At 32.6% G+C, this 26,686-nt stretch overlaps 2 protein-coding genes across 3 annotated transcripts; both read left to right on the top strand.

Moving 5' to 3' along the window:
* The first annotated feature begins 1,822 nt into the window (after positions 1-1,822).
* On the top strand, positions 1,823-11,389 carry LOC131953859 (cystathionine gamma-lyase). Of its 2 annotated transcripts, XM_059317268.1 has the most exons (13): positions 1,823-2,111; positions 4,345-4,426; positions 5,791-5,886; positions 5,999-6,108; positions 6,533-6,679; positions 6,998-7,055; positions 7,243-7,320; positions 7,708-7,860; positions 7,965-8,086; positions 8,341-8,393; positions 8,577-8,715; positions 9,205-9,329; positions 9,830-11,389. In XM_059317268.1, the coding sequence occupies exons 1-12, from the start codon at positions 1,833-1,835 to the stop codon at positions 9,280-9,282; spliced, it is 1,395 nt and encodes a 464-aa protein (XP_059173251.1). In that variant the 5' UTR covers positions 1,823-1,832; the 3' UTR covers positions 9,283-9,329; positions 9,830-11,389. The 2 variants fall into 2 exon arrangements, with proteins under 2 accessions (XP_059173251.1, XP_059173252.1); XM_059317269.1 differs by lacking the exon at positions 9,205-9,329 and having other exon boundaries at positions 1,824-2,111.
* An 882-nt stretch (positions 11,390-12,271) lies between these two features.
* On the top strand, positions 12,272-26,509 carry LOC131953861 (DNA ligase 4). Its single transcript, XM_059317271.1, has 21 exons — positions 12,272-12,387; positions 14,145-14,333; positions 14,709-14,786; positions 15,259-15,360; positions 15,605-15,913; positions 16,233-16,337; positions 16,838-16,944; positions 17,196-17,341; positions 17,586-17,659; positions 17,896-18,032; positions 18,341-18,441; positions 18,959-19,140; positions 20,377-20,544; positions 21,641-21,778; positions 22,190-22,336; positions 22,972-23,089; positions 23,304-23,436; positions 24,421-24,550; positions 24,783-24,877; positions 25,026-25,178; positions 25,531-26,509. Exons 2-21 carry the CDS (start codon positions 14,148-14,150, stop codon positions 25,664-25,666), a joined length of 2,745 nt encoding a protein of 914 aa, XP_059173254.1. The 5' UTR covers positions 12,272-12,387; positions 14,145-14,147; the 3' UTR covers positions 25,667-26,509.
* Positions 26,510-26,686: the final 177 nt, after the last annotated feature.

Genomic DNA, 26,686 nt, shown 5'->3' with positions numbered 1-26,686 from the left:
TCATTATAGCTTTGTCAATTTAAAAAATCACTTTTTGAAAAGCAGATACGCAAGCGTGATGTCATCATTTCTTAACTTCTTTTCACACATTGTCACAAAAGTTTGACCACCTACCACCCAAAAAAATGACATCATTTATGGAGTTTTCCCCTCCCTCGATCTATAAGTGAAGATGGAGATTTGCTATCCCACAAAAGTTTCGAAAAATTAACGATGATAGGCATGTTTTGATACTTCCAGGGGTAGGGTGGAGAGCTTATGTGAAATAACTAAAGACACACTGCATCTCACCTCGCTTGAACAACTACAAAGATTGTTTTGGGCCATTTTTATTATAGGCCAATAATTGTGGTTAAGTGTCGTCCATAAATGACGTCACACTCGTAGTGGGAGGGGGGGGGGGGGGTCCGTAATTTTGTGATTGGGGGGTGGGGGGGTTCAGATGGTGTGACGTCACTTTTTTGCATTATAAAAAAGCAATTTTAGAAAACGAGTTTTAGCCGTTATTTCGCGTTTTAGAAAACGGTTTCAACAAATTGTAATAGGAATTGATTAGAATACTCTATGTTGACAGAGTTCAGACAAGATTTTGGAAAAAAATATCGATGTTTTAAGAAAAATTCAACAGCAATTTTCAGGTGGGGGGGGGGGTGTAGGCTGAGATGCGACGTCATTTTAGGGGGGGGGGGGTCCCTGGCTTTTTGTGACGACGTGTGACGGAGGGGGGGGGGAGGTAAAAATCGTCAAAAAAGCGTGACGACATTTATGGATGACCCTTTAGCAATAGTGTTTATCTTTTCCCGTTCGTGCCCAAAATACATGGGGCAGATGAAGTAGAATTATTCTGATTCGATGACCTGGGGGGGGGGGGAATGTTACTAGTGTATATGCTCATAAATTTTTTAAAATATTTAATAGTTCTAGAAAAATATTCCTATTCATGAAATAAAATTGATATCTATATAATGATATCTAAAAATCAAGAAACATACAGTATCACACTGTTTTGAAGAAAAAAGACATAGACTTATAGATCTATTCACTCCATATATAGAAAGTCCTACATTTAAACTTCAAACAAAGCAATGGATGTTTAACATAATTTTAATATGAAAATCCTTATTTCTCTCTTCCCCCCCCCCCCCCCCCCCCGCTTGGGCGCATATACACACATCACCATTGAGTTAATGAGTACTTAAATAACATAAATATTTTACAATTATAGGTCTATTATTATAAGATTTTCTTTCTTAAATCTTTAAAAAAATTAAACTTGCTTTCTCTAATAAAGTAATAAAAGCATTAGTCGCCAAAATGTGTAGATTTTACGAGCGATATTGCTTTTATTAGAGAAAGAAGTTGTTTTTTAAAAAGTGTATTTGAAAGCTTATTATTAATTTTTTTTGTATGCCCTATTTATTTTATTTTCTCCTTTTTAGTAACCCGTTCTTAAATTGATAACACATACGACTGAAATATTTGCTTTAAAATCCGATCAATAGACTATAGTATAGATCACTATACGCGATCTCTAAACATCTGCCACTTCTTAATGAAATTGTAATGACTGGACTAGATTCAACTGTCTATCTACTAATCTACTTTGATTAAAAACTAGATTTCCTTGCATTGTCATCAAAGTAGAACGTATTTGGAAATCTTGAATGAAATCACTGGATTTAAATTGAGTTTGCCACAACCCACAAGCAAACAAATAGACATTGTGAACTATAAAAAGAAAAGCAGCCTCTAATAAAAAGTGTAAATATCTTTGAAAAGCGTATCTTTCAAAAATAATAGACGGAGTAGTTGACCCCGCATGACCCCATGACATGTTTTGTTTTCCACGATTCACTACCAAGCTCTCCATTCGTAACGAACATAGGCTAGTAACATCCGCCGCTGCAAGGTTTATAAATTTATTAAGAACTAGGTCTAAGTTTTTCTCCTCAAAATCTAATATGGATTTAGAAAATTTTAAGCCTTTTCCAAATATTTCTACTGATATTATACACGAAGGACAAGATCCGGAACAATGGAAATCCATGGCAGTGATACCTCCCATTTCAACATCAACAACTTTTAAACAGTTTGCACCGGCTGAGCACAGTGTGAGTCAGTAGATTCTAGACATTCAGCAGTTTTTAATTTTAAAATTCTGTATATCTATTCTTTATCTATACCAAAAGAATAGCCATAGAGCCTAATAATATTATAATTATTAATTTAGTTTATAATTAGTTAGTCCAGTGACATAGCCAGGATCGTCTCAGGGGGGGGGGGGGGGGTTCCAATTTGTACCCTGGGTCAAACTTTCGATTTGCACCCCCCCCCTCAAACTTTCGATTTGCACCTCCCCCCCCCCCCCCTCAAACTTTTGATTTGCACCTCCCCCCCCCTCAAACTTTCGATTTGCACCCCCCCCCTCAAACTTTCGATTATATTATATACTAAATATATACCAAGGGGTCTATAACTAAAAAGAAAACCGTGGGATACTATATTATCTATTAGACACTTTTACTAATATTTAGGAAGAGACCCACACTTATCTTAATAGTTATATTTATTTAAAGAAACTCATTTATTTTCTACTTTTTAGTGCATTAGTTCATAAAAGCTTGTTATTAAAACGTTTTTATACATTTTTTAATTAAGCTTTATTATTTTTTGACTGGCAAAAGTATTGTTTTGGTCGTCCGCCTAAATTGATTATCTCATCAAAACTGTATATTTTTTAAGTTCTACACATTGTTGAAGATTATGATCTCATAGCCCAGGACAAACAGAGAAAGAGAAGTGCACATATGGGCTTTTATATATTAGGATATTTTTTGTTGCTTTTTATACTTTTCTTTTCTTACAGTTTGATTTTAATCCCCCATTTCACAAATACTTCCTATCGACCTACTATAAACTAAGCTGTGACTGCAGCTTACAGTAGATTATGATTAGGCTGTTGCTGATATACACTTTTTTAAGCTTGGGAAGAAAATTAAGCTCCCACTGAACACATACCCAAAGTCTTATAATATTTACATGTGAGTGTTTGTTAAGGGTAATATATTATAATGTCAGGAATAATATTGCTGTGGCCATTTCTAACATGTTTGTCAGGGAAATTCTTGTTGAATGTCATTTTTGTTAAGAGTCATTTTGACCAGTCTTAGAGTTATTTGCCTTGAGTCAATTAGTCCAGGTCTATTTGTCAGGAGACAGTAGGTAACAGGCCTTTTTGACATTGAGGATTGGTTGAAGCTGTTTTTTGTACATCTCAAGAGAGCAGGCTATTAGTGACATCATACATCATACCCTCCTTCCCCTGATTCCCTCTAAATTTACATCACAAAGTTCTACATCTCCTTCAAATAATTATAAATTATAGTCCTAACATTTTTATGTTTTGTGGAATTAATAAATTTTTATTTATATACAACTATGAACTAACTCCATAGGAAGAAAATGATTTGGATATCTGAATATATATTTTCCTTTTATAATAAAAAATATGAGGTTGAAAAAGAAATTGTGTGTAGGATAGTATTGTTAAATCTCTGAATATGTATATGATGTATGGGTGAGTCATACACTTGATATTTTAGGCTAAAACTTGTCACTCATAAGTTTATGCACAAGTCTGTATTAGAATGGGTACTAGGCAAAGATTTCAGTTAAATGAGTGTTGAGTTTTATATGACACCTCTTCACTATTCCAGCTGAATGCAGTTGTTCATATTTAGTTGAATCACCATGATTCAGCGTTTTACTAATAGTAAAAGTAACTACAGGCTACAGCCATACATAATGTGATAATTGCAATGCTTGTCATTTCAAATTCCACTGTAGAAACTGCTAACCTAATTTTTTTTTAATTACTTTTATATAAAAAAAAAAAGGAGATAAGCTCCATAGTGTAGAAGTTGATCCAGAGTGCTGACATTATATTGCTAAGTATGTAAAATACCTGACAGTATCAGATAGATAAGAATAAAACTGTACTTGGCTTACTTTATTTATGACACTTTTTTTATATTGCTGGCTTTTATGTGGCTCAAATTCATTGCCATATGTTGCGAAAATTATAGCAAATTGATCTCTATTGAGAGCCATGAATGCTAATTTCTTTTGTCCTACCTGTTTTGCTAAAGAACAAAAAAACATGTAAAAAATAAAAATTTTACAGCATTATGACCTATTTTTTTTACACTACAACTCCTTCCCGTCTTTTAAAAAAAGTGTATTTGAAAATATTTGTCATCTGTCATAAAAGTCCCCCCCTCTCCCCCTCATAATTTAGCATGTGTCTTTGTGTTTTGAAAATTAACTTTTTTCTTTATATCCTAGGGTTTTGAGTACTCTCGCAGTGGAAATCCTACTCGCAATTGTCTAGAGCAATGTTTAGCAGCGTCAGAAGGAGCAAAGCATGGTTAGCCTATTTATTCTGTTTGCATATTTTTAGGGAGTTAATAATTAAATACTGGCAGAGCAATGGTTTTTGACTTCAGAAGGAGCCTATTATTTTCTATTACCTAGTAACACATCTGTAGAGAGTTAAATAGTTGAATACTGGCACAGATGTATAAAAAAAATATATAACACCTGTTCCACAAAACTCATGCAGTCAGATTATTTACTCTTTTTGCAGCTTAATTAATAATGCGAGTATTAATTTTTTTTTGCTTTTTGTTTTGAATGTAAAATAAATAAGTTAAACATTTTAACATGAGGTTATTTTATGATTGACAGAAAAGAGATTAGGAACATATAAAAATACAACTATGAATACCTACATGTTGTATATCAATTTTTAGTTTGTATCTAACATCATTTAAAGGATAGTCACCTTTTATGAAATAGTTGTTTTTTTTTAGCTTTGTTCCTATCCCTTTAAAATGGTTATTTTGTATAATCAAAGGGTAACCCAATGTGTTCTAATCTATCAGTGCTGTAGTCTGTTGGTGTACCACAAGTGTCCGGTTGACCAGTTGCCTCCACTTCAAACTGTCCTCTACCATCTTCTATGTTTAATCCAGTGTGAGATCTACACCTATCCATTCTTTGATGTTATCCTCCCACCATTTCTCTCTATTTTTTTTTTATTTGCCTGGTATTGTAACTTATAGGAAAGCCTTTCTAGTCCCTGTACTGTTATAAAAATTCTGAGCCTTTATTTTTATCATGATTCCCCTCGTCCCCCAGTTGATCCTTGGATCCTTTCTTGCCGTACATCATTGGAGATGCAGTGTTTATATGTGATTCCTAGTAACTTTCTATAGCATCTCACTTTTCCTGGGTTGAGCTATATTTTCAACTTTTGATTTTAGTGTCTAGGATTTTGCAAGCATAAAGAAATGTGGCCATGACTCAGAGACACATTAGCTAGATTTTTATACAAAGGTCTGTGTCTTTCTCTATTCTTTCAGTTTTGAGCTTTGTAATTGTGTGTGTTGTCTCTGCAATTTATGGCAATCAGTTTAGGTCTGAACCCTTCATCTGAGATGATTGCCGACAGACTCTCAAACTTAGATTTTGATCTGTAGTAGCTTCTCATCTTCAGTTTGTCAGTTATGCTACTGTTGCCATAGTTAGTCATCAAGTCTTTTCTCAGTCTTGATTTTCCATTTCTTTTTCCTTTCATGACAAGCCGTCTCATGTTAGCAAAAAGCAAGTTTATTATTGTTTAGCTGCCATTTCAAACAATCCCCAATTTAACTAACACTGATTACAAGAAAGATTTGTAATCTTGTTGTAAAAAATGTTGACGATGTTGAATTAAAAAATCCGTTTTAGGTCTGTGCTTTGCATCTGGATTGGCAGCAACAATGACTGTTACTCATTTACTAAATAATGGAGACCATGTGATAAGCATGGATGATGTCTATGGTGGTATGTATTCCATAAAATATCTAGTTGAGACATTAAAAAAGAAAGCAGTTAACATCTCAAGATTAAATTTGCATAAAATAATCAACTAGTGTTTTTTTCATGTACCTTTTAGGGACCAACCGCTACTTTAGTAAATGTGCAGCTAAATTTGGCCTTGACATTTCGTTTGTTGACTGTACTCAGGTTAAAAATGTTGTTGATGCACTAAAGCCAAAAACACGAGTAAGTTGTTTCTTTTTGGTCTTTTGTTTGTGCTCTATTTCTATTTTTAGAAGCAGATTTTTTCCAACAATATTTAAGTAGATGTTATGTATACACCCCTGTGGTCATTAAAACAGATGCACTGTACTTCATCTGCCTCATATGTTTTGGGCTTGAACAGGAAAAGATGAGGATAAATTATCTTCTGGGGGATCAAAGGGTTAAGACAATTATTCTCCATTCAACTCAGTTTGTAGATACTTTCTTCAGGATGACTATACATCATTTACTTTCTTTTAAGCTGATTACTAAGGCACTTAGTTTCTTGATTCTTCCTATTTTATTATATTATTATTTTTTTTTTTGAATTCGTGAATTGTATTAAATTATTAGTCATAACTTATGTTTCTGTAGTCATTTTTGAAAGTAAGCATCTTGTGTTTAGATGATATGGATAGAAACGCCCACCAACCCCACCATGAAAATTGTGGACATTGCAGCCGTGTGCCAGGCTGTGAGATCAGAGACCAGCTCGTGGGAAGTGAAGCCATTTGTTGTCGTCGACAACACTTTCATGTCTGCTTATTTTCAGGTTAGTTGCGTTTGGCCTGATTAATTACTGTGTCAAACCAAGATTATGAATTTGTTAAATCTCTGAATTCCATTAAATTTAAAAAAAAAAACTTTTTCCTTGTAGTTAACATTATTTTTCATTATTTTAAAATTTAGTTTTTGTATATGGGATGTAGTGTTTAACCTTTTGCAACATTATTGAATAAAACACAAACATGTTCTTTTTAAAGTCCTGTAAAGATTATTTCACTAGTCTGAAATTAACAACTTTGTTTTACCTAGTTGTATCTCATTCTATTAATAAACATACATTATTTTTATTGTTTTCAATTTCTAGAGACCATTAGCCTTGGGAGCTGATATGACCATGCATTCTTTATCTAAATACATGAATGGTAAGCTTATAAATTCATTCACTATGTTTGACTATACATTTTTAGAACAGAATGCTTTTTGATCCATAATTTCTGTTCAAGCAGAAATCTTATACAGTGTTCTTGATTAAATTGTTCCAGCTGTTCAGTTCTGTTTATAAGCTGTGCACCCAGTATATTAAAATACTGTTTGCCCTTTAATTCTCAGGTCACAGTGATGTTATCATGGGTGCCATTCTACTAAACGATGACGTCCTGGCTGAAAAACTTCGGTTTTTCCAGAATTGTAAGTTGATCTATTTTCACAAGTTTTTACCTATGTCTCAATGTTTATTTACTAGGGAGTGTTGTTGGTCAAATCTTTTGACCCACTTCTAATGCAGCAATTTTGTTCAAATATGGTTGCATATGTATCAGATTTCATTAGCCACCAAATCTTTACAAAAGAAGTTTTTTTTGTGCTTTATTTAGTGCATTTTAAAGATTATTTAAAGTTACTCTAGTTTTTTTTATTCAATATTAACTAATAATATGTTATCTGTGGATAAAAAGATGGTCTCTGCTGTACGTAAATTCTAGTAAATATTTCAAAGAATCTGTTCAACAAAATGGTTTGTGCCTAACTAATACATTTTAGTACGATTTTAAAATATTTAAAAAAAATTATTTTCAGCTCTGGGAGCTGTTCCTTCCCCATTTGATTGCTACCTCTGTAATCGTGGCATGAAGACCCTGGCAGTCAGAATGAAGGAGCACATGATTAATGGTTTAGCTGTAGCAAGGTACCTTGAGTCGCATCCTGCTGTGGAGAGAGTGGTCCATCCTGGTAAAACTACAAATTTAGTGTACCTTAATTATTGGGACTATAATTTTACTTTCCAGGCCCATTTTAAACTAAGTAATTTAAAACATTGTTTGTTATAACTGTAGGCCTTCCTTCGCACCCCCAGTATGAGTTGGGGAAAAGACAGATGATTGGATACTCAGGCATGCTGATATTTTTCATCAAAGGTGGTCTGGAGGCATCAAAAACATTTTTAAAATCAGTGAAGGTAGCTTGAGGTTATATTTCTCTAACTATATAAGTCTTTTATCATTTTCTAAATCTCATTTTATTTAAAAATTAATGTTGGACAATTTGATTTTTAAAAAAACAACCTTTTGCTAGTTTCGGTTATCCCACATTATTAACAATACGTTTTTTAGTATAAAGTAGCAATATTTTTTTCTAAATGATAATGTTTATTGTAAAACAAGCTTGATTTGTAGACTAGATGTAATCAAAATATAATTCTGTTTTTCCTAGATTTTCACCTTGGCTGAAAGTCTAGGCGGATTTGAGAGTCTTTGTGAATTGCCGTAAGTTTTACCTTTTTTATGCATTAAAAAAACCATGGTTTAAAGATGTTAAATGTTTTAAAAAGCTTAATTTATGGCAGTTTGTTTTTAAGTTTATAATTTATCTTTTGTTCTAATATTTAAAAATAAACATACTGAAAAATAGCAGTTTGTGCTAATTATAGACTTTCTAATCTCTTTTAGATCCTTGCAAACACATGCTTCAGTCCCAGAGGACCAGAGAAAGAAACTCGGCATCTCTGACTCTCTCATCCGTTTGTCTGTTGGCTTGGAGGACATTGAAGATCTGATTAATGATCTGGACCAAGCCCTTAGAGCTGCTGTAAGTTTTCATTTAAAAAAAAAAAAATTATATATTTATCTGTACACACTCTACAGACATTTTTTTAAACCACATTCAAGCTATGAATGAATACAAAATACTTTACATAATCAAATTTAAGTTAATAGCATATTAATGGAATAGTTTAAAATCTTCAAGAAATTCAACCCTTAGACCAAGCCCTTAGAGCTGCTGTAAGTTTAATATGCAAGTTCCAATTTTTTATGTAAAAAAAAAAAAAAATTATATATTTATCTGTACACACTCTACAGACATTTTTTTAAACCACATTCAAGCTATGTATGAATACAAAATACTTTACATAATCAAATTTAAGTTAATAGCATATTAATGGAATAGTTTAAAATCTTCAAGAAATCCAACCCTTACAGTAAGTTTGATTGTATGCTGGAATTAATAATATTTAATTTATAGCATTTGTATTGTGACAAATGCTTCAAATGCTAGATGATGTTGTATTGTTTACAGAGTTTTTATGTACCAGTAAATAAACGCAGCTCAATCAAAAGACCTGTTGACAATTTAAGAAGTTTTGATAATGCTTAAAGAACTAAGAATTAAGAAGCGAGTTATAGTAAATTTATGTAGATGAGGTAAAGGTTTTTTTTAAAGTTTGCTGTTAATTGATTTTAAATAAAAAATTGAATTGAGCATTTAAGTTTCAGTTTTTAAATTGTTCTAAAAATGGCCACTCCTGCTGCTCCCGCTGGGGGTTATGCCTCTTTTTTTTTGTTTCTCTTTCTTGTTAAATAATTTTACAGTTATATGAAATTTTTTTTCCAATTGTGAAATAATTGTATACATTTTTGTGGATTTTGTTTATTAATCTTCATAAAATAAACTATTTAAATAGCTAAACAATTTTTTTACTTGGATTAAATACATATTTAATTTACTTTAAAAGAAGCTGATTGTTATAAACAAGAAAGTGTTCATAGTTTGTTAAATATTTTTAATATGTTAAAAAATTCAGTAATTAAATAATTAGTCTTTTACTGCTAACAAGTTTGTAAATTTGTTTCATGAAATTGCATTTTTTTAGGCAATCTTAAGTTTTTTCTTTCCTAATTATTTAATAATTTGACACTTTCAGGTTAAATGCTAGAGGAGCTACCATTGCTGGACTCTATGCCTGTGGGAAATTATCTTACACAGATCTTCAGTGCCATTTGAACTTTTATTTGTAATTGGTTACTGAATAAAGAGGAATATCTTAGTTGTATGCACAAATCTACCCCCTGTTTAACTGTCAATTTTTTCATAACATCTTTTGAGTGAAAACCATATACACTTTTTCAATATAAACTGTGTCCATCCAATGTATTTTAAAAAAAGAAATATTTATTTGTTATAATTTAAGATCCACCCTTTGATTTTCAATATTACAAGTTTAAAAATATTTCTTTACCAACTAATTATCAAGTTTAAAATATATTCTTTTTACACAAATATCTATTCTTATATATAAAATAAACACTTTTTGCACTGATCAGTCTTCATGTATACCTCCACTTCATTGTTAATCTATTTTTTCTTCAAATGTTATTGTGCAACTAAAACACTTAAACTTATTTTCTATATTTGAATTGTGAATTTACCTCAAGTTTATTTTCTAATTTTCTCTAAAACTGCTTTGATATTTTCCTCTTGATGTTAAAGAAAGTTTTCATGCGTTAGTTATATTATAATTTGACCTGATTAAGCTTCTTATTAATTTTCATTTTAAATATAATTTCTATTTTCACTTCATTAAAAAAAAAATCATTCATATTATAATTTTAGTGCTTACCTTTTTAATTTAAACAATTTTGATAGACTATCACTTTTATTGGACATACATTAACTCTAGTCTAGATGATTGGACTGTTTTTTGTTTTTGTTTGGTTTTATATCAAACCTGGTGGCATTAAAATGATTTAAAGTAACTATTCATTTATAAACTTTGATACTGCTTATTTTATTATTAACTCTTATTTACAAAGATTAAACCCTTGATTGTTTTATCTGTGGTTCATTATTTTTCTTTTCATTTTTCACCTCCTAGTAATTGTTTCAAATTCAAAAATTGAAAATGAACACAATTTTTTAAAATGATTTTCTAGTGTGTGTGAATTAGCTTACTTATTTGTTGTAGGAGTTTTACCCCTTATGAAATATTTGTATTCACTTTAACTCTTTTGCCTACTATATTTAGATTTTCTTTGTTCATTTTTTATGATTAATTATTATTTTTCGAACTGTTGTAGTGTTGTGGCAATGGTATATCAATTATCAGGGATTGTTTCTAGGTTAATACTTAATCCTCCAATTGCTAAGTGTTTTGGTTCTGTACAGATCATTTATTCGCAATTGTAGTTTGTAAAAGGAATCTCGGTGAATTTGCTCTTCTTTTTTCTCCCACTTCATTTGATGTTTTACAGCATCATTGCCATCCAGTCGTTTTATTGTAACAGTGCTATACAACACATGCCACAAAGGCAGTGCAAGTCTGGTAGGGTATTTAAAATGGTTTTATAATATCTGATTTATTGCTAATGGATCTGTTTTGAGTGTTATTAGGGTATGTTAATGATTTAACATGTAAATTCATGTAAACTTGTTGATTTTGATGGACTGCTTTGGGAAAAATTCTATTAAAAATAAAACAACTTAATAGTCTTTGAGTTCATTTCAGTGTTAAAAAAGACTCAATGTAAATTAATGTTTGTGATGAACTCTGAAGCTTATTTGACGGAAGAGTATTTAGGTGGGAGGTCAACCTTTAGGCTGCTTTCTGGCATCATCTTGTTCTGGAAATTTGTATCAATTAACTAACGAGGAGCAAATTTACTAAATTATTAATTAAACCCTATAATTAAGTATTAGATTACCGCAGCCTTTTTTGACATCCTAAAAGTCATTCAGAAAGAAAATTTGTTGGATTCTTAAGCTTGTGAATTTATTTAAAAAACAACCACAATCTTTTTCACATTAAGTGAAGACATTTCATTTTGTGTGGGCATCTTCTGTGATGAGAATGTTTGACATTATTTTATGGCATATGTGCTATTCTTGTAAAGAAATTAATAACAATACTTTGAATATAATTTAAAATGTCAACTCTTCATCTGACATCTCAGGGGTTGTCCATAAATAAAGTCATGTAATTTAAATCCCACCACCTCTTGTTACAGTATCACAAAATGCCTGACCTAACCCCCTTTTCAGAAATATCAATTCTGTTAAACTTAAGGACTTTTATTCCCCCTTCCCCCTCAGAATTGGCACATGATCTTAAAAGTCCTTTATGGACAGCCCTTAACTCTTAATATATTTATAAATATATTTCTCACATTTTCATTTTTTTTCAATTCAAAGCCAAATATTCAAATAACATTTCCTAATCATTATCCTCACACCTCGGTGTTAGACTTTTTTTTTTTAAAAGTATTATTTCGTTTAAAAAATGTGGGATCCATCTTTTACATTTACAATACATTATTGTACTGCTAAGGAGTAGGCTACTGCACGTTAACCTACAGCAATCCGACTCAAATCAACTGTAGTAAATATTGGAAGTACTAGATCTTAGATCTAGATCTAGATCTAGATCTATAAAGTAGCCGCCCTTAGCCTTGCCTCAACTTCACAGTTTTATTACTTTACATTAATGTAAGTTTTGAATTTGCCTATCTGTTGACGACACTGTCTATTTTTTCTTCCTTCAGCAAGTACACTCATGTAAACTCAGTGTAACACACACTCACACTGGGTAAAACTCCATTTTAGCGTATTTTATTCTCCGCTTCTTGTTTACCTCCAGTTGAGCGTATTTTATTATAACAACCGAAACACACCAAAACATTAGGAAAACAGGATTTATTATTTGTATTGTATTTTGTTTTAACAAATGAATAAAAATGAATAAAAAAAAACAAAGAGACTGACTTTTTTTTAGATTTTGATAATTTACTTTTGTTAAAAGTTGAGAAAAATCCAAATTTAGAATATTGAATGTGCAATGTTCGTGCGTCAGAATTTTCATGGCAATGGGTGAAATACCTAAAAACTTAACTCACAATTGGCTGCAAAGGCGGGTAAGTTTGTACTGTTACAAGTATCTCCCAGGCATGATACTATAAATAAACATTAATGAACTTACAATGACCCCAAAACTAAGGCCAACACAATTTCAAACAGCTATTGCCCGAGCTATGACATATGCTGATAATTAAAGTAAATGTGAACTCACGGTGAACCCGCAACCGTGTAAGGCGTGTAAGGATTTTTCTCCCGCTGACGATCACACGATAGTTAATTGGAACAGTTCTAATGCTTTTTTATGTTTTTTTTTACCTTTTCTAATAAAAAATCGCATTTATAAAAATAAATAAATAGATCTGTGTTTTCCTAACGTTTTTGTGTGTTTCGGTTGTGTTTACAATAAAATACGCTCAACTGGAGGTGAACGTCAAGCGGGGAATAAAATACGCTAAAATGGAGTTTTACCCTCACACTGTGTTGTCACTTTTGTTGTGTTAATCATCTTAATGTTATGTATGTGAAGTTAAGTCTTAAGTGTAGTTCTTAGTAGTACTCTAGTACTGTAACTCAAATGAAATGTATTTAAACTTTAATTTTTAATAACATTTAATAATATTAATGTACTACTCAGTCCTCACTTCACTACTGACACTACTGTACTGTACTGTAACTCAGTAACTGTAGTACAGTCAGTAGAAAGTAGTAGTCTAGGCCTACAATTGTGTGGTTTGGGGTTACACTTACAGATAGATCATAGATCTAATATTTAATATCATATTCTCACTATTCTGGGGCAAAAGTCCTAAACTTAATTAAACTAGATTCTGGTTGTTGGTATAATTTTGTAAAACACAAGGACATATCTGAATAGAAACATTGTCAATGTAACTATGTAATTAATAGTAGCCTAACTGGTTACTTTTCTTTAAATCTACCTTTTAACCATTTGTCTTAGTAAGTCTAGAATGGCTTCAAAAAGTAGAAATATGGACTAAAAACATTTCAGTTACATTTTAAACATTAGGCATAAATGTAAAAAAAAAAGGCCTAGAGATTCCTTTTTCGACCTAATGATCCATTGGTCAGTTGAAGTAGAATTCATATTCTTCTTGACCTCTGCATAAGAAGGGATGGTATGGTCAGCACTATGCCCAGCCACCTTTACTTCCCCAATATAAGTTAGGTACCCATCAGAGCTGGGTGGGCTCAGGGACATTCTACTGACTTGAATTTTCAGGGTAGCAGTCTTGCACTCTCCCCCTATGCCACGCTGTCCTATAAAATATTAAATGTATTGACTATATAATATTATGGGGTCCTAAGCAACCAATAACGAGATGGGATCTCACTCACTATTTTTCTAGTATTCACATATTTATTTTCAGAGCATGGCAAGTTCTAATAACTCAGCTTTGAGTACAGTAGCCTCCAAAGTTAAATTTTCAGAAATATGTGGACTTTTAGAAAAAGTACACAATACACAGGGCAACGACAAAAAGAAAAGAATTCTGAAAGATTTTGTGGACAAGTGGAGAGATTTTCATGATCAGATTCATAAAGATGACAGTGACACTGTAGGTATCTTGTTCTTCTATGAAGGTTACAGATCATGTAGTTTATAGAGAACCTTAAAATTACTGTCTTATGTTATTAAAACCCCATAGTAAGCTTTAAATATGATAGTATATAATGAGCTTTAACATTTTTTTATTATTTGAAATGAGCTAGTTTTTTTACTGTATAACTTAAGACAAAGACAGAGCTTGGGAGAGGTAAAAGATTTAGTCAGTGCTACATCACACCTTTTTCTTTGTGGATACATTACATAAAAAGTATTATGGGTGATGTTATTTTCTCTGCTCTCTTTTTGAAAATTTAGGTGCATAAAAATAAAGTAGAATGTATAAATGCTGTTCAACTTTATGTTTTTTTAATATTTGCCTCCACAGAGTGATTCCTTTTACCCTGCTATGAGATTGCTCCTTCCTCATCTTGAGAGAGAAAGATTAGCTTATGGCATCAAAGAGGTTACAAAAATCATCATATTCTAGAGTGGTATTTAGTGATGTAATATCAAATCAACATCTTATTGTTTTAGTTTACCTGTATCTTTTTTGTTTTACATAATTATTGTTCTGTTTTCTAAGGTTATTGATAACTAAAATTTGGGTTTACAATTTTATCAAACATACTTTAAAGTAATTTAATTTATACTTAAACAGAAACAGAATAATAATTCAATGTCAACTGTTAAAACTTGTATTAGAGTATATTAATATATACTTACTTTCTTACACAAATACATGTGAACATAATTGGAATGTTATTAATAAACTAAAAAAAATGTCATTAATAATACAAGTGTTACTTAAAAAAAACAACAGATGTTTTCAAGAAGCTTTGTGATTAAAAGAGCTTTTCTCATTTGCCTAAGTTATTGTTTACAAATATCTGATGAACATTTAACTAGAATTAAAGTAAGTTATTCCATGTTTGCAGCACACATTTGCCAAGCTCCTGATAGAAGTTCTGTATCTGGGTAAAGACAGCCCTGATGCTCACAAGCTGCTCAACTTCAAGGCTCCAAAAACTGCCAGAGCAGTGAGTACTGAACGCTCATACACTTTGTTCACTTCTGTTTTTTATGTTCAGTGCTTTGAAGTGGAATAGTTGCAATGAAAATAAAAATCTGATATTGCTTAAACATTTGTAAAATTGACTTCTATTAATGTTTACTATTGTTAAAAGCTTATGTTATAAATTCACAAACCCTCAACAATAAATTTTGTTGCTAATTGTACAACAAAACATGTGACAGTATAAACTTAATAAACTCCATTGCTAGGATGCAGGAGACTTTGCCAGTGTGGCCTATCTAGTGCTAAAAAGTCGCTGTCCAGATAAAGGCTCTCTAACTATTGAAGAGGTCAATCAAGACCTGGATGCCATCGCCATGGGCAATGCCAGCAAGGATAAAAATATTGTGCGCAAACGCATCCTGCATCTGCTGACCTCTCTTAGCCCCACAGAGATAAAATGGCTGATCAGGATGATAATGAAAGAGTTGAAGATTGGGCTCAGCCAAGCCTCTGTGTTGAGTGTGTATCATCCTGATGGGGAGGAACTGTTTAATGTCAACAACAGCTTAGAAAAGGTATCAAAGTTGTTTCACATAGGTACAGTTAATTTTTAGTGATGTTTTTCATTTATCACAAAAGACATTTTAATACAAAAAGGTTTAAATATAAGATACACATTCAGATTTATATAATACATTGCTACTATTTTTACTTTTCATTTTCAAAACAATCGTTGCAATAAAATTAAAATTACCTTTTTTTTAAAAAGATAAAATTTCTTAACTTATGTTTATTTTTAAAAATTTATTTTGATAATTTAAGAAAATTAATTTACATACTGTTGTTTTTAAGTTAATGAAGGAAAGATAATTGTACTCTGATCAATTATATTAGGTTTGTCGTCTACTGAGGGATCCAAAAACTAGAGCTTATGAAATAGGGATTGAAGTTTTCTCCCCTTTTACACCAATGTTGGGTGAGAGGGCCTCACCAGATAAGGTATTTTTTTCTTTCTTTGGTGAATTATGTGAATGGCATTTAATAATATGGGTCCCTTTCAAAGGTCACTATGTCTTATTCAGCACCCATTGAGATGGGGACATACAACTGTATGTTGATCAGTGTACACAACTGAATGAAGTAGGAACATACACCTATATGTTGGTCTGTGGAGAACCCAACTAGATAGAGACAGACAACCATATTTTATTCCATTAAAGCCATATGTTTCAATAAATACTTTATCAATGTATTGAAGAGAGTTAATGATTTGGTTCCAATCTAGCTCACGACAGTTTCCCTGCATTATCTAATTTTGGATTATTTGCAAAAATACTAGATATATTTTTTAGTTACATTCAGAAATTAATCACTAATTTAAAAAAAAATCATGTTGCAATTTTTGCCTTACAAACGCTAATCTTTGTAATTCAACTGTGGACCACATACTGTGTTGTGAACAAATTCAATTTAATATTTGTCGTATTTGTGTTTGACAGGTAGAAAAGCTGATGGAAAACAAAGTTTATTTTATTGAAACAAAGTACGATGGGGAGAGGGTTTTACTGCACAAAGATGGTGATGAGTACAAGTACTTTTCCAGGAGGTATTTTCTACCATAAACACACTTAAATAGCTTTTCTATAGTCATATCTGGTAGAAATAAAATATAATTTAAATTTCTCTGCTGAATATGTCTAGTATACTTAATAGCCAATTTTGTAAATTAGGATTACAGGTGAAATTAAAGTGATTAATCTAATACATTTATGAATGAGTAAGTTTTTCTAATTGAAATTGTAATCTATTAACCAAATTGTTTTCTGAATACATTTTTAACATAATTTTTTATTTTAGTGGCAATGAATATACTTCTGTGTTTGGCTCCAATCCCTTTGAAGGAACCTTAACTCCATACATTGCCAACTGCTTCAAGCCAGATGTAAAGAAATGTATACTGGATGGAGAGATGCTGGGGTATCATGCTGCAACTAAAACATTTGGTCAGTTTAAAGAAAAAAATTATTATGAAATAATTTAAAAATAATTAGCACAATCAATAGAAATAATTTGCTAGGTTAATTAGACATGTAAAAAAAATATCACTGTTACTGCGATGTTTGATCCTACAAATTAAATAGTATATTAAATATAATGAACACTTAATAATAAAATTTTACAGTATTCTACAGTATTTCCTTCTTAAGTAAGATTAAATGTGTCAACTGTATGCTTGCAATTTCTCAGGGACAAAGGGAGAGCAGTTTGATGTAAAATCTAAAGATTTAGTTGAAAGAACTGGTTATCAGCCTTGTGTTCAGGCAAGAACTATTTAAACTTTTATTTCCTCATTAATGTTTGATGATATATGTATGATGATGTATGTGTGATGATGTATGCTTGATGATGTATCTGATTAATTTACCATTGAAAGTAGATGGTGCATTGACTGATTATGTTTAGCTAACATCATATTAGACATGATCTTGACATAGATAGGTGTTTGATGTATGTGAGAAGTGTTGATTAAAATCATGACCCATGTTCATCATTCCAGGTCTTTGATGTGCTGCTACTGAATGACAAAGTGTTGACCAACTCGCCATTGAAAGATAGACTCCCACTCCTAAAAGATGTATTTACTCCTATCACAGGGAGAATTTTGACATCAACATACAAGGAAGCAACCACTAAGTAATACATTATACGGATTATTTTCATAGGCAAAATGCTTCTAAACTAAGCTCACTTCTACTAACCCAGATGAATTTTATAGCCATTATACTTCTAAAAATATAAAATTGATAGTACTTATCACTGTTGTGGTTTTATGTTCGGATCAGGTGTGGGAATGAGTGGAACATACACTGTTGTTTCCTATCTCCTTGTTTTATCAAATAAATTATCATACAACCAATACTATTTCTAGCACAAACGTTTACTGTTTTATTATTTATTTATTTTTATAATTTTTGCTTGTGAAAATTAAACTTTTCCCATAGCCAAGAATGTGCTGATGCTTTAAATGACGCCATCGACAACAAGGAAGAGGGCATCATGGTCAAGCTGGCTGATAGTGTCTACAGACCCAACACAAGAAAGGGTAAAATAGTTTTACATTTTCATGTGAATTTGGGATGGTCTACAGACCCAACACAAGAAAGGGTAAAATAGTTTTACATTTTCATCTGAATGTGGGATAGTTGGCTGTTGATTGCCTACTACATACTGACTGTTGTGGGTTGTATATATAGCAGTTCTCTCAGTAAATAATACACATGTTGAAGCAAATCTTTACACCTCCTAAACCAAACAGTTCACTTGTAGACTTGTAAGATGCGAATGTATCTGGGATCAATTAATAAGTGTTGAAAAAGCATTGCTTCTACATATATACCTCAGTATAACATATTTTTGTATTTATCAATTTTATAACTCTAGTCCCTACTGCCTAACCTCTATAGTATAACCTATACTTTAGCTGTAACATGTGCTCTAGTCATAACCAAAATCCTTGAGTATTGACAGTTTAAAAAAAAATCATTTGTGACATTTGTTTTTTGTGTAAAACCATATAGCATCAATGAAGAGAATATTTTTTAATATGTTTCTTGTGTCAGGTGGCTGGTTCAAGATAAAGCCAGAATATGTGGGTGGCTTGATGGACGAGCTGGATCTGCTGGTGGTGGGGGGATACTTCGGTGTGGGGGAGAGGGGTGGCATGGTGTCACATTTTCTCTGTGCAGTGGCTGAGCCAGTGGAGGAAGGGGAGACACCGCAGAGGTTTTATTCTTTCTGTAAAGTAAGTTTTTTGTGTATGTATATTGTGGGGGGGGGGGGGGGGGGGGGAGGGGGCACCACAGAGGTTTTATTCTTTCTGTAAAGTAAGTTTTTTGTGTATGTATATTGTAAGGGGGGGGGGGGCACCACAAAGGTTTTATTCTTTCTGTAAAGTAAGTTTTTTGTGTATGTATATTGTTTGTGAGGGTGGGAGGGGGCATGCTACAGATGTTTTATTCCTTCTGTAAAGTAAGTCTTTAATGTACGTATATGTGTATAATATGTGTCTGGGATGGGGGGGGGGGTAGGGGGAGTAACACACCACAGAGGTTTTATTCTTGCTGTAATGCAAGTCTTTCACGTAAGCAATAGTGCTTTTTGGGAAAGGGGAGACTATAAATTGGTGTACAGCATCAATGAGTTACTTAGTAAATAAAATACACATGACATTAGTTGTTGCCGCTGTTTTTTTTTTAACTAAGTCTATAATCAAGACAAGTTTTGCTTGGGTTCCAGTCTTAGCAGTAAAACATCCTTGAGCCCACCCAGCTCTGGTCACCAACATTATCCCTTTTCCTTTCTTGTGGTACATCCAGCCTCCCATCAAAACTTTCCACTCCCCACGGTCTATATTCAATCTTATCAGTTTTTCTAAATACCTTCTTATTCTTTCAGCCTCCTCCAGCATGCTATACTTCCATGTCTTCTTGAATCTTTCTTCTTCTTCTTTGTTCTTAACACAATTAAGTATACGTGTCAACTGGTGATGCGTCTTTGATGCCATTGACTCCGATTTCAGCCCGCTTTTCTTTTTGAATTTGCTTCCATTGCCTTTGTCCAACCAAGAACAAACTACAAGGCAGCAGTTGTTTGATTTTGGAGTTGTCTCTCCTAGAAGAGTTACTGTCTCCAGCTAACGAGCCTCATCTGCCTGAGGGATCGAACTCGAGACTTTTCGGTTTAGCAACCATGAGCTTTACCGACTCGACCAGACCATCTTGAATCAACCTCTGCATATTTTTGCCCAGGGGGTTGCGTCTGGTGGGGTACTTGAATTATGTCAGGGAATGTAAATGCTACCACAGATATTGAAAGACTTTCCTTCATCAACTCACTGAGCTGTTCTAAACCTGAGCTCAAGTTTAATTCAATGCTTCCTATATGTTTTAACATTTTAATTTCTCTCTGATGATCACTAATGTAGATATTAATATGTATAGGCTAAAACAAATGATTGTATGCATCATGTTGGTTGCAGGTAGGTTCAGGGTACAGCAAGAAACAGCTGAAAGATTTTAATGCTGAGCTGGCAGAACATTGGAAGGTCTACAACAAGAACAACCCACCCAAATACCTGGAGCTGGCCAGTGGCTTTAAGGAGAAGCCAGATCTGTGGCTCCCACCTGACAAGTCTAAAATCTTACAGGTAAAATATTCTCTAGTGCTGCCCACAAGTCTAAAATCTTACAGGTAAAATATTCTCTAGTGCTGCACACAAGTCAAAAATCTTACAGGTAAAATATTCTCTAGTGCTGCACACAAGTCTAAAATCTTACAGGTAAAATATTCTCTTGTGCTGCCCACAAGTCTAACAAGTAAAATATTCTCTTGTGCTGCCCACAAGTCTAACAGGTAAATATTGTCTAGTGCTGCCCTTAAGTCTAAAATCTTACAGGTAAAATATTGTCTTGTGTTGCCCACAAGTCTAAAATCTTACAGGTAAAATATTCTCTAGTGCTGCACACAAGTCTAAAATCTTACAGGTAAAATATTCTCTAGTGCTGCCCCCTAAGTCTAAAATCTTACAGGTAAAATATTGTCTAGTGCTGCCCACAAGTCTAAAATCTTACAGGTAAAATATTCTCTAGTGCTGCCCACAAGTCTAACAGGTAAAATATTCTCTTGTGCTGCCCACAAGTCTAAAATCTTACAGGTAAAATATTCTCTTGTGCTGCCCACAAGTCTAACAGGTAAAATATTGTCTTGTGTTGCCCATAAGTCTAAAATCTTACAGGTAAAATATTCTCTAGTGATGCCCACAAGTCTAAAATCTTACAATTAGTCATTCTCTATGTGTCTACTGGAAGGGAAATGTCATAACTTCAGTGATATAAAAATATATTAGCTTTTACAAAAACCAAATTTGACTGTAGTGTACTGGATTTGATTCCATAGAACATCCCTGAGCCCACCCAGTTCTGACAGGTTCCTGGCTCATGTTAGGGAAAAGTAAAGTCGGCCTGGCATAGAACTGACCTCACTACTATCTTTATATTCTGACATCATTAAAACAGATTAACTCAGCTTCTTTCGCCTTCAATGCTGAAAAATATGAAAGGAAACAATTCTTTTTACTGTAATGTTTGTACAGTGTAACAAAATATGAATAGATTATCATTAAATGTATTATTATAGATTAAAATCAGAACAAGAAGATGAGCCAGTAGACAGACTGAGTCATGAGTTTGTTGTTATAGAACTAGAGATGTTATTTATACTTGGTTTACTCATGTTTTGATCAGGTAAAAGCTTCTGAGATTATAGACAGCGATCGCTTCAAGACAGGATGTACGCTACGTTTTCCTCGTGTTGAGAAGATCAGGGATGACAAACCATGGGATCAGTGCATGACAACAAAAGACATCCAGGACCTCAAAGAGGTCAGTCAGAAGTTTTAAAACATAGTAGCATTGAAAGGTTAAACTAAAATAATATGGGATCAGTGAATAGCAACAAAAGACATTCAGGAAAGCAGTACCAATATTTACATAATAGGTCAAATTAAAATATTTCTATGTGGACCCTTTTAATTTTACTATTTTTTGTGTCATTCAGCATTTTATTCTTTTTATTAAGCCTATGGAAAGTTGTTTTCTTCTATCATTTTTTTGTTTAGCAATATGTTTTAACTTTCTTTGAACACAAAATAAGCTGTTTTTTCTTTCCATCTTTTTATTTTTCAACTTCAAACAATATTTGTTTTGTTTCACTCATTCAACACCGTACAAGATATTTTATTTTTCATCTTTCTACTGTTAGCATACAGTAACATTTTTATCTCTGTATTCCAGAAATCTGGAGGAAAACTGACAGGAGCCAGGTATGAACTGGGTGATGCGGAGGAACCAACCAAGAAGAAACGCAAAGTCGTCAGTCATGTGGTTCGTCCAACCTTAATGGCACAGTTTCAGGGAGCAGATGTTTCTAAAGTTAAAAAAGTAAATTGTTAATTGTAAATTGTTTTATAAGAATTTGTTTAGCTATTTTAATTTTACTGACGAGTTGTGGCAAAAGTAAAGTTCCCTTTTGAACCTGTTGGTCAATGGGGCAAGTGAAGTAAAGTTCACCTGTTTCTGTGATCTCAACATATGAAGGAATTGTGTGGTCAGCACTGTGCTTAGATGCCTTTACATTCCCTAATGTGAGTTAGGTACCCATCAGAACTGTGGTCAAGCTTCAGCTAACTTTTGTTATTACTTAGATCTTATGTTTTTTTAGTAAGATCAGCCAATTTGGGAATGTAAGAAATTTGTAAAGCAGTCCTTGTATGAAACTACTGTACTGATGCTGTTAATATGACAGTTTGGCTGAGTGTTTAAGTGTGTGATTGAAAACCTGAAAGTTAACATTTTATTTCTCGTGTCTAAAACTCCTGAGTATAGTCAGCTCTGATGGGTTCCTGACTTAAGTTGGGGATAGTAAATTTGTCTGAGCATTCCCCTTGTTTGCCCAGACTTCAGAAACTTCACTTTGTGCAAAAAGTTTTTTGTTTTTGAGTTTTTACCATCCTAAAATATTTCAAGCAATAAAAAGAAAATCTTTTAAAAGTTTAATAAAATAAACCTTTTTTCAGCTGGCTGAGATACTAGAAGGTAAGGAATTCTGTGTGATTGATGGGCCAACACACTTTCCCAAACAGGAACTGGAGAAAAAAATTGTGGAACTTGGTGGCGATGTTGTACAAAATCCTGGTAACTATCTTGTATGTGAGAAAGTTTGTGTCTGTTTGTTTGTAAAATAAGTTTGTTTGTTTTTTTATTTAATACTTTACTATAAATCAAATATCTTCTGTAATTTTATGGTATAATTTGGGTTTTTTTTTCTTAAATTAATAGTTTCTTAATGCTACTATTTTAAATTTTCAAAATATTAGACGGCTGAACATAAAAATGACTTTAATTCCAGATACAACCACGTTTTGCGTCATTGCTGAAAAAGTTGCCATCAAGGTTAAAAACTTAATCAAAAAAGGCAAATATGACATTGTCAAGGCTGATTGGTTATTGCGTGTCATTGATAGCGGGTCTTGGATTTCATGGTAGGTTTGTTGCTCTCAGATTGTTTTATCCATCAGTTTTTTTTTTTTAAATCTTTGCTTCACTTTGTTTATTTAACTTGGATGACTGTTGTCTATGTATCCTGAATTATTTTTATTTTAATGAGATTTATGCTAAAAATTTTTTTCTTTTTTTTTCTTCTTTAATCGTCTTTGCCATTTCCATTAACCTAAATGGGAGGTAATTTAGGACAATTTTAAAAATCTTTCATATGATAGGTGTAGATGAATCCATCTGTTTCTTTGAATGGAAAGCTTAGCCCTAAATGTGAATGTTTCCCCTCAAGTAATTTTCACTGGGGTTGTCTGTTATGACTCCCCTATCAGTTATCCATGGTCATCTCCCCCCTTCATTAGCACAACCTTAGAATACATATTATACCTATACCTATCTCTATCCATTTCAATATCCAATTCCCTAACTCTATCCCTCAATCATCCTAACCCTGTCATTATCACTAACCCTATCTCTAATCCTAACCATATCATCCCTATACCTAGCCCCAATCATATCCCTAACTTTAATGCCAACCCTCTTATCCTATTTCTATCAGTATTTTTTTATCCAAATGACCAAAGGGTGGGGGTGTAATGTAATATTGTAGTTTTTTTTTTGTAGTGGTAATAGGGGTAAATGACCAGGGGTGGGGGTGGTATTTGATTGGAGGGTGAGTAATACCCTGATCCCTCATCACACATCCCTTAAGCACCTTTCATGCATGTGTAATGTACCACCACCACAATGTGCCTATCCCACTCAAAGCTCATACTTGATACTTTTGGGTAGCATTAACACTCTACTCCCTGACCACCAATGTTCCCTCTAAGGGGGAAAAGCTAGTGTGCAAAATGTATTTTCTGTGTGCGCTGTTCTAAAAGTCTTATACAAGGAAATATTTATTTTACAAAATTTGAAAAATTGTGCTGCACATTGAAACATCCATGTTTTTATGTAAATCTGCCCAGGTCACCCAATGATATGATTTACAGCACCCCTGCCACCCTCAAGTCATTTGAACAAGACTACGACCAGTTCGGTGATAGCTACACGGTAGACGTTACAGAGGAACAGCTTCGGAACATTTTTGAAGGGATGGTAAGTGGCTGGTAGTCTTGATGGGCTGGCAGATGATTTAAAGGTTGACAACTGGTTGAATGGGTTGATAGTTGGATGAGAGTTTGATAGGTGTATGATAGGTTGATAGTCGGATGATAGGTTGATGGATGATGATTTGGTAGTTTATTCATGGGTATGCAGTTTTCTAAGGCTTGTTCAGTCAACAGTTTTTTTAAATAAGTTTTTCTAATATTGTTTGCCATTTGCAAAGGGTGACATCCAGCCTTTATCAAGGGAAGTAATCCATGAAGTGGAAGAAGACAATTTTCCTGATGAATCCCCTTACGGTTTATTTCGTCCTTGCATGTAGGTGTACACAATATTATAAACCTTAAACAATTTTTGTAATTATTTTTAAAAAAATGAAATTTTTAGCTTTCATAAACTACTTTTTTCACATTTTTTAGACAACTCCAATTTTTCAGATTTTATATAGAAAACTGCATTTTTTCAGTTTTTATATAGACAACTGTATTGCCTTTGGGGACTCAAGTACTCGCATAAGAAACAGTCCATTAGACCTCCTAGAGCTGGAGTTACGGTTCTTTGGAGGAGAAATTTCTGAGACATTGAATCAAGAGGTGTCTCATGTGCTAGTCCATGACAGGTTGGTGATTTCCCTTGTGTAAACTTAACTTGGGCATTCTTCTGTGATATCTGACAGGTTATTGATTTAAGTTAGCACTAAGGCGAGTGCTTTGGTATTAAAACAATTAAGATACAATTATAGAATTACCATCTTAAGTAATTCCCTTTCTCATAGTCATAAGCTATGCCGTGGTAGTTGTTTACATTCTAGATACACATTTACCTCGACATTGTTAAAAATTTAAAACATACTAACAAATAACTGCTGTCATAAATATACATTTTAACATAAATTATGTTTTAAAAAAGTTTTTTTACTTAGGAACTTAATTTAAGCCTTAAAAAATATATCCTTTCCAAAATTTTCTAAGTGATCTAAGCAGAGTTGGTGGCATGAAAGAAATTCGCCGACGACGACAAAGGAAATTCTATATCGTGACAGAGAAGTGGATAAGAGACTGCATGGAAGAGGGAAGCTTATGTGCAGAGAGAGGTTATGAGCCATGAGATCTATACTTAAATGTTTTAGAATAAACTGATTTAGGAATCACTTAAATTCCAATAGAGGTTACGAACTGCGAAATATATATTTATGTTTTAAACATATTAAGCTTGTAAGTTAATTTAGCTTTAAAGCTATTTCAGTTACTTCAAGGGATATGTGTAAAATGTTTAATGCAAATATTTATTTCAGTAAAGTATAATGAGTTCTTTTACATACAATTGTGCAAAAATAAATGATTAAGAAAATATTATTTAAGCTAAAAGCAGAAGTAACAGCAACATTGTTTTGTACTAATCCTCTTTTATATTTTTATGTTGTTTTTTTCTATGTATAAACAAAACATCTTTTTTACCACTTCTTGTTAAATGAAACAGTTATTTTTGCTATCCATCTTGTAAAATGATCTTTTTTATGCCTAATATTTGAACACATTGAGTATTCTATATTTATTTATACCTACAAAAATTTATGTGAAATATTTGTTTGTCACTCAATTTAAAACTATTTTCCTATTTTCAAACAGACACATTTTTTATATAGTACATCTTATTTTTAATGTGTACAGAGAATTGTTCCTTGCTGTTAAATTTTTATTATAAAATATATGTTTATCATGTCTTAAAATTCAGATTCTTAGAAAAAAAAATTGTAAATACATTCCCAATGAACTATTTATCATTAAAATTGTTTTTTAAGTAGCTAGTATGATAGGAGAGGTCAAGGTTATATTTTACCTTTATTACTATTACATAATGGTTGTTATTCATAAATTTTTAAGCATACATTTTGATGCGATTGTTTAGATAATAAGCATAGCTGTGATAGTTATGGAATAAAAACCTTAATTGGCAGCATGATGTAGGTCTTTCTTTTATTTTTCTGACTGTATCACTGATTATATAGAGTTATGTCCCTTATGTTAATGTCTGTAGACATGGGGTGCTCTGTTGTATTATATATAGATAGATAGATAGACAGACAGACAGACAGATAGATAGATAGATAGATAGATACATAGATAT

This window comes from Physella acuta, unplaced genomic scaffold, assembly GCF_028476545.2.
Source record: "Physella acuta isolate Inbredline_101_S28 unplaced genomic scaffold, ASM2847654v3 ptg000959l, whole genome shotgun sequence".
Classification (NCBI taxonomy): domain Eukaryota; kingdom Metazoa; phylum Mollusca; class Gastropoda; family Physidae; genus Physella; species Physella acuta.
This window is presented reverse-complemented; position numbering and strand designations above follow the sequence as displayed.